This window comes from Festucalex cinctus, chromosome 1 (genome assembly GCF_051991245.1).
Source record: "Festucalex cinctus isolate MCC-2025b chromosome 1, RoL_Fcin_1.0, whole genome shotgun sequence".
Taxonomy (NCBI): Eukaryota; Metazoa; Chordata; class Actinopteri; order Syngnathiformes; family Syngnathidae; genus Festucalex; species Festucalex cinctus.
In genome coordinates this window covers 5,314,572-5,328,855 of record NC_135411.1, presented here as the reverse complement: position 1 = coordinate 5,328,855, position 14,284 = coordinate 5,314,572, and the positions used below count along the sequence as shown (strand labels likewise).

Here is a 14,284-nt window from a genome sequence, read left to right as displayed (position 1 = left end):
GGCCATGTTGCAAAAAGCTCTTTTCCCCACTTTTTTAAACAGATTTGTGATGAAACTTAGCTATATTCTAATGCCAATTGCTGCAAAATGGAAACAGACCGAAATCTACTTTTTGAAAGAAGAGATGCTAATCTTTCTTTTGTATTCTGTATATTATGTGGGCCTTGCAAAAGCAGTCAAAATCCAGTAAAGGGTGTTGCTTCGGTGAAAATGGCCTGGAGTGAATGAGTTAACGGACACGCCCACAGCGTTAGCTTGATTACAAATGTTTTGTTTTTTTAAATCATTAAAATTTGGCAGGGTTCTTAACTAGTGATGTCTGATACCACTTTTAGACGTCACTCTCAGTACTCACTGATAGATTGGGAATTCAAATTGTAAATTGGCCGTCAAGGGGGATGGGTTGTGAGCGCGGAGGGGGCGGGGTTGATTGATGGACGGGGAGTGTGTGGGAACCGGGACCCCCGCCGACCCCCACCTTGTCCACTGGCCAATTTGCAATGCAGATCATACGCCGGCTCGCTCAAGGAAAAGGCGCCTTGACAAAGAACACTCGGCGGATGGCAAATGTCATTCCCATTTTGATTCTTGACCCCCCCCCCCCCCAAAGTCGACCCTCCTCGGCCCATTAACAGCCCTGAAAAAAAAAATCCTTTCACGATAGTCGTTCACACGGACGGAACGTCGGGAAAAGAAAGGCAGAAAAAGGAGAGCTGGAAATTCCCTCCAGTGTTGGCTAAGAAGCGAGCGTTGTTAAGCACGCTCGCTTTTGTCGCCGCCGCCGCGCTCCAATTTGTCACGTTAGCCGCGCTGGTGGCGGCTAAATACATACAATGAATGACAACAAAAGATAAAGAAAAAGACTTTTGGCCAAAACGTGTTCACTGGAACGTGGACAATGCGAGAATGCAGGGTCGAAATATCGACAGGTTGTTGGCTTTCCATGATGTCAAACTTCTGAAATGAGATCATTTTCCAAATTAATTTCCCCCCCACTGAAATGTATCGAAATGAATCCAGCTTTAATCCTTAACTCTTTGACCGCCATAAACGTTCAATAACGTTTAGTAAAATCACGATGTATGCCGCCATAAATGTTAAGTGACGTCAACTACTATTTTTTTTTTTTTTTTTTTTTTTTTTTTTTTTTTTAAGTGCTCAGTGCAACGTCCAAGTGCAGCGCAGCCGGGTCAATGAGTTGTGAAATCAAAAACACTGACTAGCTATGGCCAGCAGATGGCAGCATTGTATCTCTTGTCAATGGGCTGCCGGTGTATGGAACTACTCAACTCAACTCAACTCGAGTTATTAAACCTCGCGGCGGCGGCTGCTCGGGCCCTAACTAGAGCTGCGAATTACAATGAAACATGACGCAATCTGATGAAATCGAACGTTTTCAAGGCTGGCGTGAATGAACAAAGCCTTTGTAACATTAAACCTAATTTGATGGAGCGTCACTAAACAAAAAAACATTCATTCTTCTCCCTTCTGGCGTATGCAACTTGACCACTGGGGGCAGTAGAGGCTCACAAACATTAAAGGGATACTTCACTTATTTATCCATTTTTGGCCGTAAAATGTTAATATTTTGCCTCTAATAAATTTTAGGGGTGTTAAAAAAAATCGATTCGGCGATATATCGCGATACTACATCGCGCGATTCTCGAATCGATTTTATTTTTTATTTTTTGTAAGAACTCAGAATTGTTCATTCGGTAGTCTTACCGATTCAACGTCTTATCATCATTGCCTTTTTTTTTTTTTTTTTGTGTGTGAATCGATTTTTAAACTTCCATTTTTAATGGAAAAATATTCAACAAAACGTCTGACTTCGGGTTAGGATTCACACCTTGAGCATGGAAGAATGTTATATGAACGGAACATTAAGCCTTAATATTTTATTTTAATGCTGTTCAAACATGAAACAGATTACAACCTCTATAAGACTGAAATTTCAGATAAATAAATAATACATTTTCATATCAATCTTACACTCTACAAGCTTACTGATTAGTATTTTCTAAATTTGAATGAAAAAAAATCGCAACAATCGACTTATAAATTCGTATCGGGATTAATCGGTATCGAATCGAATCGTGACCTGTGAATCGTGATACGAATCGAATCGACAGGCAATTCACACCCCTAATAAATTTTATGTTTTTTATTTTTCATGTACAATTAGTACCTTTAAAATCAGATTTTGCAACTTGCTGTCGACTGGAAATGACATCACAATGTGCTCAGGTAACCAATCGCAGCTCAGCTTGTCAATGTCACATGACCAAACATAGAAAACAGGTGAGCGGTGATTGGTCGTCACCTGAGCACTGAGCACGTATGATGTCATTTTCAGTCAACAGCAAGTGGCAAAAATTGTTTTTTAAAGTATTAAATTGTATGTGAAAAATAATGAAAGTATCAAATTAATTATAGACAAAATATGAATTTTTTTTATTGCTGTAATGGGCTAAATAAGTGAAGTATCACTTTATAAGTGCCGCATAAATTTGCAGAAATGAGTCAATATTCAAGAGGATAAAGAACATATGCATGTAATGTTTTTGTTTGTTAAAGTGGGATAGCACCACAACATAGTAGTATTATACCTTTTTATAGATTTTTTTTTTTTTTAGAAAGTACAAAGTTAATAAAAATTAAATGCAAAAAAAAATTTATATTCATTTAAAATTGATGCATTTTTAAATGAAAATTATAAATCCTACACTATTTAGAAAATTTTGTTTGTATTATAAATTTGGGCAAAAAAAAATATTTACCTGAAAAAAAAAGAAAAAAAAACTAAATGAATGTAATAAAAAGAACAAAAACATAAAAACATAAAAAATAACATGCAGTTGAATTTGACCTGCATCAATTATAGGAAGCTCAATTGTAATAAATAAATAAATAAATACATATTTTACCTTTTCAATAAACAAAATTAACTCAAAACCCAAACTCAATTGTGGATACACAGTAAACACTGTAAATACAAAAATGTTTTTTCTGTTTACAGTATTTGTTTTTAAGTCAAATTATGTAAAATGTGTCAAATAAATGTCACAAAATGAAATTTTACTGTCCAAATATCTATTTTCATACTAAAGTCTGCCATTGGACATTTTTATTTATTTTTTGGACAATCGATTCTGGAAGCCAACTTTTGGCTCCTTGACCACCCGATCCTTTGGACCAGTAATATCAATCGGAACCTTACCAAAACAAATTTTGTTTTTTTTAAATTGAATATAGTGAAGCAATCCCTCCCAAGAACTCGGTGACTTTTCCTCTTGGTCAAAGAATGTCCGTTTCCCTCATGTTCACTTTCCAATCAAATATGTGCATAACAGGCATATCGGAGGATGTCATGTTTTTGCTAGTTGCGAGCAGGGCGGCCAAACAATCATTTATTTACTCAACTCCATGAGAACACTGCTGGCCATTGTGCGGCCCCGACAGCGGCTCCGTGTGAGTGGGCCGGGAAAAGCCGACTTTTCCCAGGGACCCCAGGTTTGTTTTGGTTTGGAACCTGGTGGGAGGGATTTCTTCGGCTGGGGGTCAATAATGACGTAAAAGTTGAGCTTTCAGTGGGATGGCAAAGTCGGGAGATTCCATCGGCGTGATGGTCCACAACCCTTGCCGGCCCGAAATATGTCGCCGCGGGACGTGCGAGATGATTGACAGCCCGACTTTATTAAAAGAGGCCTGACGAAGGCCTTCGCTCGTTCATCGACTCCCTCGCCGCCTCCTCTCGGTCAAACCGAGTTCACGGCGTGACGCGCTGACAAAATACTTTGGGGATTTTCATTACAGTTCGTTTTTATGTCCTTTTCAGTTCTGTTTTTGTTTTTTTTAATTCAGCGCAAGTTTAGTATGTATTAGTTTTATTGTTAGTTTTTTCTGTGTATTTTTTTCTGTGCAAGATTTAAAAAAAAAAAAAAAAAAAACAGTTCAGTAAAAATATTATTTTAAAACAACCATCCACAAATCAAATACAGGTACTTTACAATAGTAAATAAATTATTTACTTTCAATTTTTGTTAAATAAAAATATATAAAAATAATATAATTTAAAAAAAAGAACAAAAACAAAAAAACAGGCAGTTGAATTTGACCTCCATCAATATCGGAAGCGCCAATGTAAAATTTGTTTTTTGTTTTGTTTTTTTGTTAGTTTTCAGAGCAGGTTTGTTAGTATGGATTTGTTTTAGTGTTAGTTTTTTGTGTGTTTTTTGTGCAAGATTTAAAAAAAAAACAGTAAAAATATTATTTTAAAAACAATCATCTAAAAAAATCAAATACAAGCACTTTACAACAGTTGCTATTATCTAGCGTCTCATTTTGTTGCATAACATAATAAATTCTACACTGATTTTATTGTAATTTTTAATGTTTGTATTCTAAATTGTAAGAACAATATTTACTTTAAATTTTTGTAAATATAAAGACTTTGTAAAGAACAAACTCTAGGCAAGCAGAAGGAAAAAAAAAGGAAAAAAAAATTTACAGGCAGATGAATTTGACCTACATCAATATAGGAATGAATAAAATAATAATAATAATAAATGAATAAATAAAAAAAATTACATTACACATAACGTGGATACATAGCAGTTAATTTTCTTGCCATTTTGAGTTCGTTTTTTTTCCCCGTTTAGTTTTCAGAGCAGGTTTGTTAGTTTGTATTAGTTTTAGTGTTAGTTTTTTTTTGTGTATTTCTATTGTGCAAGATTTTTTTTTAAATTCAGTAAAAATGTTATTTTAAAAGCAACCATCCACAAATATAATAAATTTTAAACCGTTTACATTTTTTAAGTTTGCATTTTAAATTGTATAAACAATATTTACTTAAATTTTTTGTAAGAAAAATTAATAAATAAATAAAAAGAAAAAGAACAAAAACTACGCAAACAGAAGAATTTTTAAAGAAAAATAACAGGTGAATTTGACCTACATCAATATCGGAAGCGCCAATGTAAAAAAAAAAGCAAAAAAAAAACTGGCAACCAGTTCAGGGTGTACCCCGCCTACTGCCCAAAGCCAGCTGGGATAGGCTCCAGCACCCCCGCGACCCTTGTGAGGAGCAAAGCGGTTCAGAAAATGGATGGATGTGGATACATAGTTAATTTCTGTACTTTTGATTTCTTTTTTTTCAGAGCAGGTTTGTTAGCTTGTTTTAGTTTTAGCATTAGTTTTTTGTGTATTTCTTTTGTGCAAGATTTAAAAAAAAAAATAAAAAAATTAGTAAAAATGTGATTTTAAAAGCAACCACCCAAAAATTTTATTTTAAGTGGGCAAAGTAGCTGCGACAAACCAAAATGGATGATTAATATTTATGTCACTTTTCACGACTGAGTGCGAAATGGCCGAAACTTTGCAAACTTTCCAGTGGGCGTGGCCGCCTGGTGAGTCCACCTAATGAATCGTCCATCGAGTGACATCCCGCCTCTGCCACTCGACACCCCCAAAATGTCTCATGGTGACGTCATACTCGGTGACGGTCGGCGCGAGATTTGGCCCGGCGCCGGCGACCTGTCCGGCATGTCGACGGCTTCATTGGCAGGAAACGAGGAGCGCCCCGGGGCCCGCTTCCTGGCCCGGGAGCCCCGAGCGACGCTGCCTCGTCTGGAAAAAGAATTTCCCGGGCCAAGAGAAATACGAGCGGGAGCAGAACGTTTTGGCCGCTCGCCACCGCTGACGTGATCCAAAACATACACGTTACGTACAGAATGGAACAAACTACCTGCAGGCTGAGGCAAAAGTCCGTCACAAAATGGACTTTTTTTTTTTTTCTTTTTTTTTTTTCTCTCCAAGGCAAGTGTTGGCCTTTCATGGAAGATTTCAAAGTCAGTTTTCAGGACAGAAGTAGACTTGCAAAGTAGGGTTTTAATTAAAGTGTTGTTTTTGGCCTTTGTTATTCAATTTATGCTTTCAAACAAGCATTATCGTGTGAAACAGCTGTTCGGCTTCTTGAAATTTGGATTTTGACGACAGTTTTAGGGGTTTTCAAGTCACTTGTTGACCTGGTTGATGACCTTCCTTCCTCCCTCCCTCCCTCAGTCCATACCTCACTCCCTCGCTCCATCCCTTCCTTCCTTCCTTCTGTCCTTCCTTTCTTCCATCTTTCCTTTCTTCCTAACCTCCTTCCTTCTTCTCCTTCATTCCTTCCTCCCTCACTCCATATCTCACTCCCTCACTCCTTCCCTTCCTTCCTTTCTTCCTTCCTTCCTCCCTGAGTCCATACCTCACTCCCTCGCTCCTTCCCTTCCTTCCTTCCTTCTGTCCTTCCTTTCTTCAGTCTTTCCTTCCTTCCTAACTTCCTTCCTTCTTCCTTCATTCCTTCCTCCCTCACTCCATATCTCACTCCCTCACTCCTTCCCTTCCTTCCTTCCTTCTGTCCTTCCTTTCTTCAGTCTTTCCTTCCTTCCTTTCTGCCTTCCTAACTTCCTTCCTTCGTTCCTTCCTCCCTCACTCCATATCTCACTCCCTCACTCCTTCCCTTCTGTCTTTCCTTTCTTCCTTCTGTCCTTCCTCCCTTCCTTCCTTCCTTGCCTCCCTCCTTCAATTTTTCCTACAGTCCTGCTTTTTTCCTTCTTGTCTTCCTTCCTTCCTCCCTCCGTGGGCATGCAGTATCTGTCACGTAAAAATGATTGCAAATGATCACTCAAATTGCGTGGCTATTAGCGCCGGCGTTAGTGAATTAGACACTGTTTATCAATGAACCTCATTTAAAAAGAGGTGGGCAATTTCTCCGCCAAATGTATGCAAGTGGCCTCATTTACGTATGCGCAAAACCCACCGGTGCGACGGGGCGCATTCTGGTCAGCAGCACAGTCAATGATGAATTTGCCCATCTGCGCATGTTTAGTGGATTGGACGCCAGGATTGCTCCGTTTTTACTGGTTAGCGGAAGAGCAAAAGCTAAACAAACCTTTTTCGCGAATCTACCCCTGAACGCGTCGCGACGTAAACACCAATGCTGACGTACATACAAATATAGTTTTTACAAAATGTGTTAAACTGGAAATGTTTTATTAAAAATAAATCTCATTGATATGGAAGTAACAACCAAATAAATCATATGTAATTACAACAGTCGAAACGAGTAGGAGGAAGAAAGCAACGGATTCATATCCCAAAGGAAGACAAACTTTTCTTTTTTTTTTTGTCGTCTTGCTACAAATGAAGATTTTGATTTTTACCTTTCGTAACACCTGGAAAGTGACTTTGTGTGATTGCATGAGCAAACATCTGCGCGCATCATCATCATCATGTGTGTGTGCGCGTGTGTCATTTGTCTGTATTTCCTCTTAAGTCCAACCGACGCAATCTGTTGCAGCCAGGAAGCTTGTCAACCTGCATTTAGTTTCAGATTTGGAAACTCCCCCCCGTGGTTTAACAATGGAAGTAATAATTCGTAGATAACATCATCCGTTGCAGGGTCAAACTGTGGCCATCACAATCACTCATCATTAGTAACGCAGGAAAAACAATTCAATGATTCTCACCTCCTCACGTTGAGTTTCAAAAAGAACTTTGCAACTCTTGATCGATAGTCGACCTTGATGATTCATTGATTTCAGCAATATAACTTGACAAAAAGAAAATAATCATCCATCATAAATATATCAAATGTAAGTTTTCTTTAAGTAAAGGAGGATAAAGATAGCCTGAAAACCAGATTAGTCTGGTCACTTCCTACACTATTTTGACCTTGTTTAGTTGCCGTAGTTGGCGAACAAATATGGCCGACCTTCTGCATGCGCTTGCCTCAGGTCGCAGACTTCACGATGAAACGTGCATCTAGAGTTAGTACAATCGTACGACGTACGCAGCGGCATCGTCGCCGCCGGAGCAGAAATTAATGTACTAAATAAACTATTCTTATCTAATAACGTGTCATTAAAATAAAAAAAAAATAAAAATAAATCAATAGAAAGCGAACAATGAAAATCTTAGATGTCATGAACAGTTAGCCGGCAGGTTCCACCTGAAGATTCAACACCTCGCCTATACACCGTCTGACTGGAGAGGGGGGCGTACTAGGTTTGTGAATTGCCTAGTGCCCGACGATTCGATTCGATACCGATTAATCCCGATACAAATTTGTAAATCTATTGTTGTGATTTTTTTTAACTCAAATTTAGAAAAATACTATTCAGTAAACTTGTGCATGTACACTGTGAGATTTGTATGAAAATGTATTATTTATTGATCTCAAACTTCAGTGTTATAACTGTGAGCTACTGTATTTAACAAACAGGTTGTAACCTTTTTCATGTTAGAACAGCATTGAAATAAAATATTAAGGCTTTAATGCTCCATTAAAATAACATTCTTCCATGCTTCAGGAGACGTTTTGTGGAATACTTTTCCATCAAAAATGGATCTTTAAAAATCGATTCGGCTGCCTATTGAATCGATTCAAGAATTGCGAGCGGAGGTATCGCGATATATTGCCGAATCGATTTTTTTTTAACACCCCTAGGGCGTAGAATATTTTGTAGACCCGTAGAGGAGCTACAATACGTAATTTACATTTAAAAAAAAAAAAAAAAAAAAGCTTTCCTTGCTACTCAAACGGCTTGTAATTCCGTGGATTACTCATTTTAAGCAATTGCGTCATTGCCAGAGATTAAGCCGTCAAAATTACGATTCTGGGAGATCTAATTAGTAGTTTTAAAATTCTAATAGACATAGTGTTATAGTAAGGAGCGGCCCCTGTTCTTTTTGAGTGGGCTAAGGATTTAGGATTTTTTCCATCACTTTAACAGTGCCTTCCGCTGAAGTCTCCCTGCACCGGAAGGGCGGGTGCGCTCATCAGGCGAATGCGGAAGTGAATTGTGCATATAGTCCATAAACTGACTTTGTAATTAAATTACATCTGTTCACAGTACATCACTGTCTAAATAAAGTTTCACATTTGTGTAAATCAATGACATTAAATGTCTTGTTTCTGTGGTATTCTATACCTTAAATGTACCCATCTGTAATCAATACAGGTCACTGAAATGACTTGTGAAATATTTGTTCACAAGTTTCAACATTTTAGCTTAACAAAAAAACACTACTACATTCTCAACAATTCTTACTCATTAAATCCTAATTCTTAAACATTGTAATACAAACGGCATATCTCTAGAACATTCACGGTATTACAGGAGTCCCGTCGAGCTGCACCTCACGCAAATGGCGCCGATGCAACAGAATTTAAAAAAAAAAAAAAAAAAACGAACTTGCTGTCAAGTCTCTCTATACAATGTTAAAGTTATCACAGCTACGCTAGCACCTCGTAGATAACTACACATTCAAATATAGCTTCGAAACAGAGGTAAGTTGGACTTTATCTAGTGTTTACTGACCTGTATTTGCTGGTAGAAAACAGAGACGAGTGAAGACGACGTGTCTTGCTCTCTCCCCCAGATTTCGTCTGAGGAGCGGTTAGCAACGTTCCGCCTCCGCACATGTCCTGACCCGGAAGTGTTACCCTGGGATGACACCGGATGCGTGTACGTTGCGTCTGCGTTGCGTTCCGGCGACGCCCCCGATACGTTTCCATTCATTCAAATTGTTCAAATTACACCGGATGCGTATGCTTTGCGTGTCGACTGCGTCTCAGCTGCGTCGTGCCGCAGCCCCCCCGCACGGATAGTATCGACCTATTTTCTATTTTTGACGGACTACGCATCCGTCGGCCTCCGTCAAATGGCAAGCTAGCACAGAACACATCGAGCGGGACAGGAAGACCGACGCAGTTTCAAAATAAATTTCCGGTTACTTTTCACAATTAAAAAACACTTGCCAGCTCCTATTTCGCAATCATGTCAGCAAAACGTCATAATGTGTCCGTAGCACGCAGTCAAGACGCATCCGGTGCAACTACTCTCTCTTCATCTAAAATTACAAAAAGAAAAAACTATTCCTACCATATTAAGGCAACAAAAAAAACATGTTGTCATCAGCATCCATGGAAACAACAGTATAAAAAAATAATATAGAAAATAAATTCGTTTTGTTTTTTTTCACACTTGGAACTCTGACGTCTTGTCTTACTTTGGAGGTGGATTTGGAACCCTCAGATATGCAGATCGCGTGTGCAAACAGACTGACGTGTGCGAGAATATTCCGGTAGTGGAGAACAATGAAGCGTAATGTGAATGTGACACGCTAAGAAAGGGGTTAATGACTTTTTTTTTCTTTTTTTTTTTTAAAGGCCGCCGCACTGTATGGATTCACTCTAAATGTAAATAAGTGAGGTCACGCCCCTAATTAGCCCCCAGGGGGCGACGTCATTTACTCAGAAGAAGAAGAAGCGGCTGAGGACGGCTGGCGATGATTGGCCGATAACAAAAAAGTCGTGGAGTGGCCCGAAAAGTGCTCATTAACACTTGAAAGGCAGACAGAAGCAGCCGATTGCAGATAAGGTCGCACGCGAGAGCGCCGGCTCTTCATCACCGTCATCATCATCACCGTTTTCCACCACTGCTCATCGTCGTGTGCCGACGCATCATCATCATCATCATCCTCGCAATCTTCATCCTCTTCACTCATCTTCCTCGCCCATCCTCATCTTCCTCACTTTTCTCTTCATCGCCATCCTCAGCTTCCTCGTCATCATCATCATCCTCGCCCCTCGTTCTCTTCTCTTCTTCCTCACCTCCATTTTCATCCTATTCCTCGCTCTTCATCATCATCATCATCATCATCACCATGTGCTGTTCATCATCTCCTCATCATCGTCGTCACCCAGCTTCCTCCTCAACATCCTCATCCTCGTCGCCTTCGTAATCCGACTCATCAATTCCACTCTTCCTCATCCTACTCATACTCTTCATTATCCTCTTCTTTCAACCTCCGTATCCTTCATCATCATCATCATCATCATGCGATCCACCCCATCCTGCTCTTCATCATTCTCATTGTCCGTCTTCCTGTATATATATATATATATACATTTGTATTAAATTTTTAAATTATTTTTTAAAATCCAGTATTTTCAATGAATAATGACTAAATAAATAAATAAATAAATGTATAAATAAATAAATAAATGATGGATAAGGACGGATAAAAAAAATACAATTCAAAAATTAAATACATATATATATATATATATATATATATATATATATATATATATATATATATATATATATATATATATATATATATATACATAGGCAAAAAAATGCGGCCAAAAAAAAAAAAAGTTTAATAAACAAAAACGAGGAGGCAAAAATGATCTACAAACTAAGAAACCAAAACAACAAAGTCCAAAAGGGTAAAACGAGACAAGATGGGGAACACAACCGGCAGCATGACAGGAGGAAAATGACAATGAATCGACACAGACAGAGGGGAGACAAGAGACTAAATACATACACACACACACACACACTAATTGACATAACGAGACACAGCTGGGCAAGGTACAAGTGGCAAAGGGTGTTTGATTGGTTGACACATGAGGAAGGTCAGGCCAAAACACAGGTGGACATACACAGGTTTGACGAGACAAGAACGCACAGAAACAGGAGGACAAAATCAAACTAAACCAAAATCCAACCCGAGCCATGACAAAAGTAACAAAATCAACCCGACGACACTCATTTTCTTCCTCCTCCTCCTCATCATTGGAATGATGACAGCACATAAACCTGAAACAAGTTTGAGAATTTAAATCCAACTCATTACAATGACGGATTTTTTTTTTTGTTAACAAAAAGAAGAAAAAGTTCAAGAACAAGTCAGAGTTTTTTTTTTTTTTTTTTTTTTCTGCATGGTGACACGTCTAATGAGGGCGGAAACGTCAAGCGGCTGTCAATCACGCCGTCGCTTGCCACCTTTCTCCAACATCGCGAACGCACGGCTTCGACTTGTCCCGTCGGTGGCGGCGAAAACGCGCGCGTTGTTTTGCGTCCGTTTCAAGTCACGCCCGCGCGGACGTTCCTCTCAGCGGGGTCCCGCCGCCGCTTTTGACGGCACCGCGCTGCCGTTGTTTATTTTGGTGGCAGCGTGTCGGGCGCGAGTGATCCCTCCCCGCTGACGATTCTCGAGCCGAGAAAAGAAAGACGCCTTCATGTATAAAAGCAGGAGTGACGAAGGTGTCATGTGAAGGCGAGCCGCTTCTTAGCCTGTTTTGAGGAGGCGGTCCCGCTTCTGTTGCTTTTCGTTACCGTGACGACCACATGTAAGGAGGACCAAAAGTGCCAAAATTCAAAACGAAAAACAACAAAATAAATAAATAAACGCCTAAATAAATACATAAACGACTAAATAAAAGACTAAATAAATAGATAAATGACAAAATAAATAAATAAATAAATACATAAATGATTAAAAGAGAAAATAAAACTAATACATTTGGATTTAATTTTTTAATTATATATATTTTTTTATATCTGTTTTTATTTTCACTTTTAGTCATTTAGTTGTTTATTTAGTCATTTATTTATTTATTTAGGAGGCGGTCCTGCTTCTGTTGTTTTTCGTTACCACGACGACCACGTGTGTGGAGGCCCAAAACTGCCAACATTCAAATTAAATAAATAAATGCCTAAATAAATACATAAATGACTAGATAAATGAATGGCTAAATAAATAAATAAATTACTAAATAAATAGACAAATAAATAACTAAATGACTAAATACATAAATAAATAAATAAATGACTAAAACTGAAAATAAAAATAATACATTTGTATTTAATTTTTTAATTATATATTTTTTATATATGTTTTTATTTTCACTTTTAGTCATTTATTTATCTATTTATTTATTTTGTCATTTATTTTTAATTTGGGCAGTTTTGGGCTGTACTGCCAAGTCGAAATGTTATTCAAATGAGGGGGCGGTCCTAAGCACGTCTTGTCTATATATATATATATATATATATATATATATATATATATATGTATTATGTATATATATATATATATATATATATATATGTATATATAAATTTTTTTATTTTTTTATATATATATAAATAAAATGATAATGTTGTGTTGTGTCATTGTGGAATGTTTTACTCACTTCCTCCTCTCACGCTTGCTTGGAAAAATTCCTGAATGGAATCATGGAGTTCGTTTATGCTTCACCAAAAAAAAAAAATAAAAAAATAAATAAATAAATAAAGGCAAAGCTGAGCTTGGGAATTCTGGGAAAGGCATTTAGTGGAAGTCCCAGAGCGGCCGCACGAGATTGTCCCCGCTTCACCGTTAATCGCATTAAGCGTCCCGTCCCGTCTCGTTTCGTGGAATGCTGCCGCTCAACGCCGTGTTTTGTTTCCTCTTGTTTGTTTGTTTCCTCGCGGAGGGAAAAAGTTGCGCGTGGGACGCGCACATGTTCAGCTCATCATCATCTCGGAAGCAGGAAGGATGGGTCGCCGGCAGTTCCGGCAAGTGTTTATGAGCTCCTCCGCGCTTTTTTTTTTTTTTTTTTTCCCAAACGTTCTCGGCACACGTTGAACTTCTCGGACTCTTCTTGGCTGTTGAAGACGCGGCTGGCAAACGAGCGTCCACGATTAGCGACCGGACGCTCGCCAGCAGCGACCGATTGACGCGCAAGGAATCCGCCGCCGCATTTTCAGCGCGACAGGACGGGAGTCGCGTTGGCAGTAGAGCTGTCAAAATTAATCGGCGAGTGATCAATTATCCAATTAATCGACAACGATTCTCTTTTGCTGCCGCACGTTATCCAAAAAAAAAATGTAATATGACAAAGGCTTTGATCATTCACGTCATCCTTGAAAAGGTTCTATTTCATGTTTCATTGTAATTTCATACACCAGCAGCCCATTGAAAAGAGATACAATGCTGCCATCTGCTGGCCATAGTGAGTGATTGTTTTTGATTCCACAACCCATTGACCAGGCAGCGCTGAACTGACACATTAAAATTAAAATTTTTATTTTTTTTTTAAATTTGCATAGTTGACGTCATTTAACGTTTATGGCGGCATACGTTGGGATTTTACTAATCGTTATTAGACGTGTTTGACGGTCAAAGAGTTAATAATCGAGTCATCGTTTGGAGCCATTTTTGAATTGTCCAAATCCTGTGATTTCAGCATTTATTTCAACAGCAGTAATTGTTCGTTGATTTCTTTCGTCCTTCGCAAAAGAAGACTGGTCATCTTCTGTGTTTAATCGAAATAAGACATTTGCAAACATCTTTTTTTATTTTGGAAAAAAATGACTGAAGCGGTAATATTGTAAGACATCAATTCCTGTTTTTTTTCCCCATAACTATACAAATACAAAGTACAAAATAAACACCA

At 38.3% G+C, this 14,284-nt stretch overlaps 1 protein-coding gene across 5 annotated transcripts in view; it reads right to left on the bottom strand.

Moving 5' to 3' along the window:
* LOC144013547 (uncharacterized) overlaps nucleotides 1–9,532 on the bottom strand; it is a 219,659-nt gene extending 210,127 nt beyond the window's left edge. For all 5 annotated transcript variants that reach the window (XR_013282281.1, XR_013282283.1, XR_013282282.1 and 2 more), the window contains exon 1: nucleotides 9,366–9,532. Coding sequence is in view for 1 of the 5 variants with exons in the window: in XM_077512563.1 (XP_077368689.1) it covers nucleotides 9,366–9,469 (104 nt within the window). In the remaining 4 variants the exon portion in view is untranslated. The remainder of the gene's footprint in view (nucleotides 1–9,365) is intronic.
* Between the last annotated feature and the right edge of the window lie 4,752 nt (nucleotides 9,533–14,284).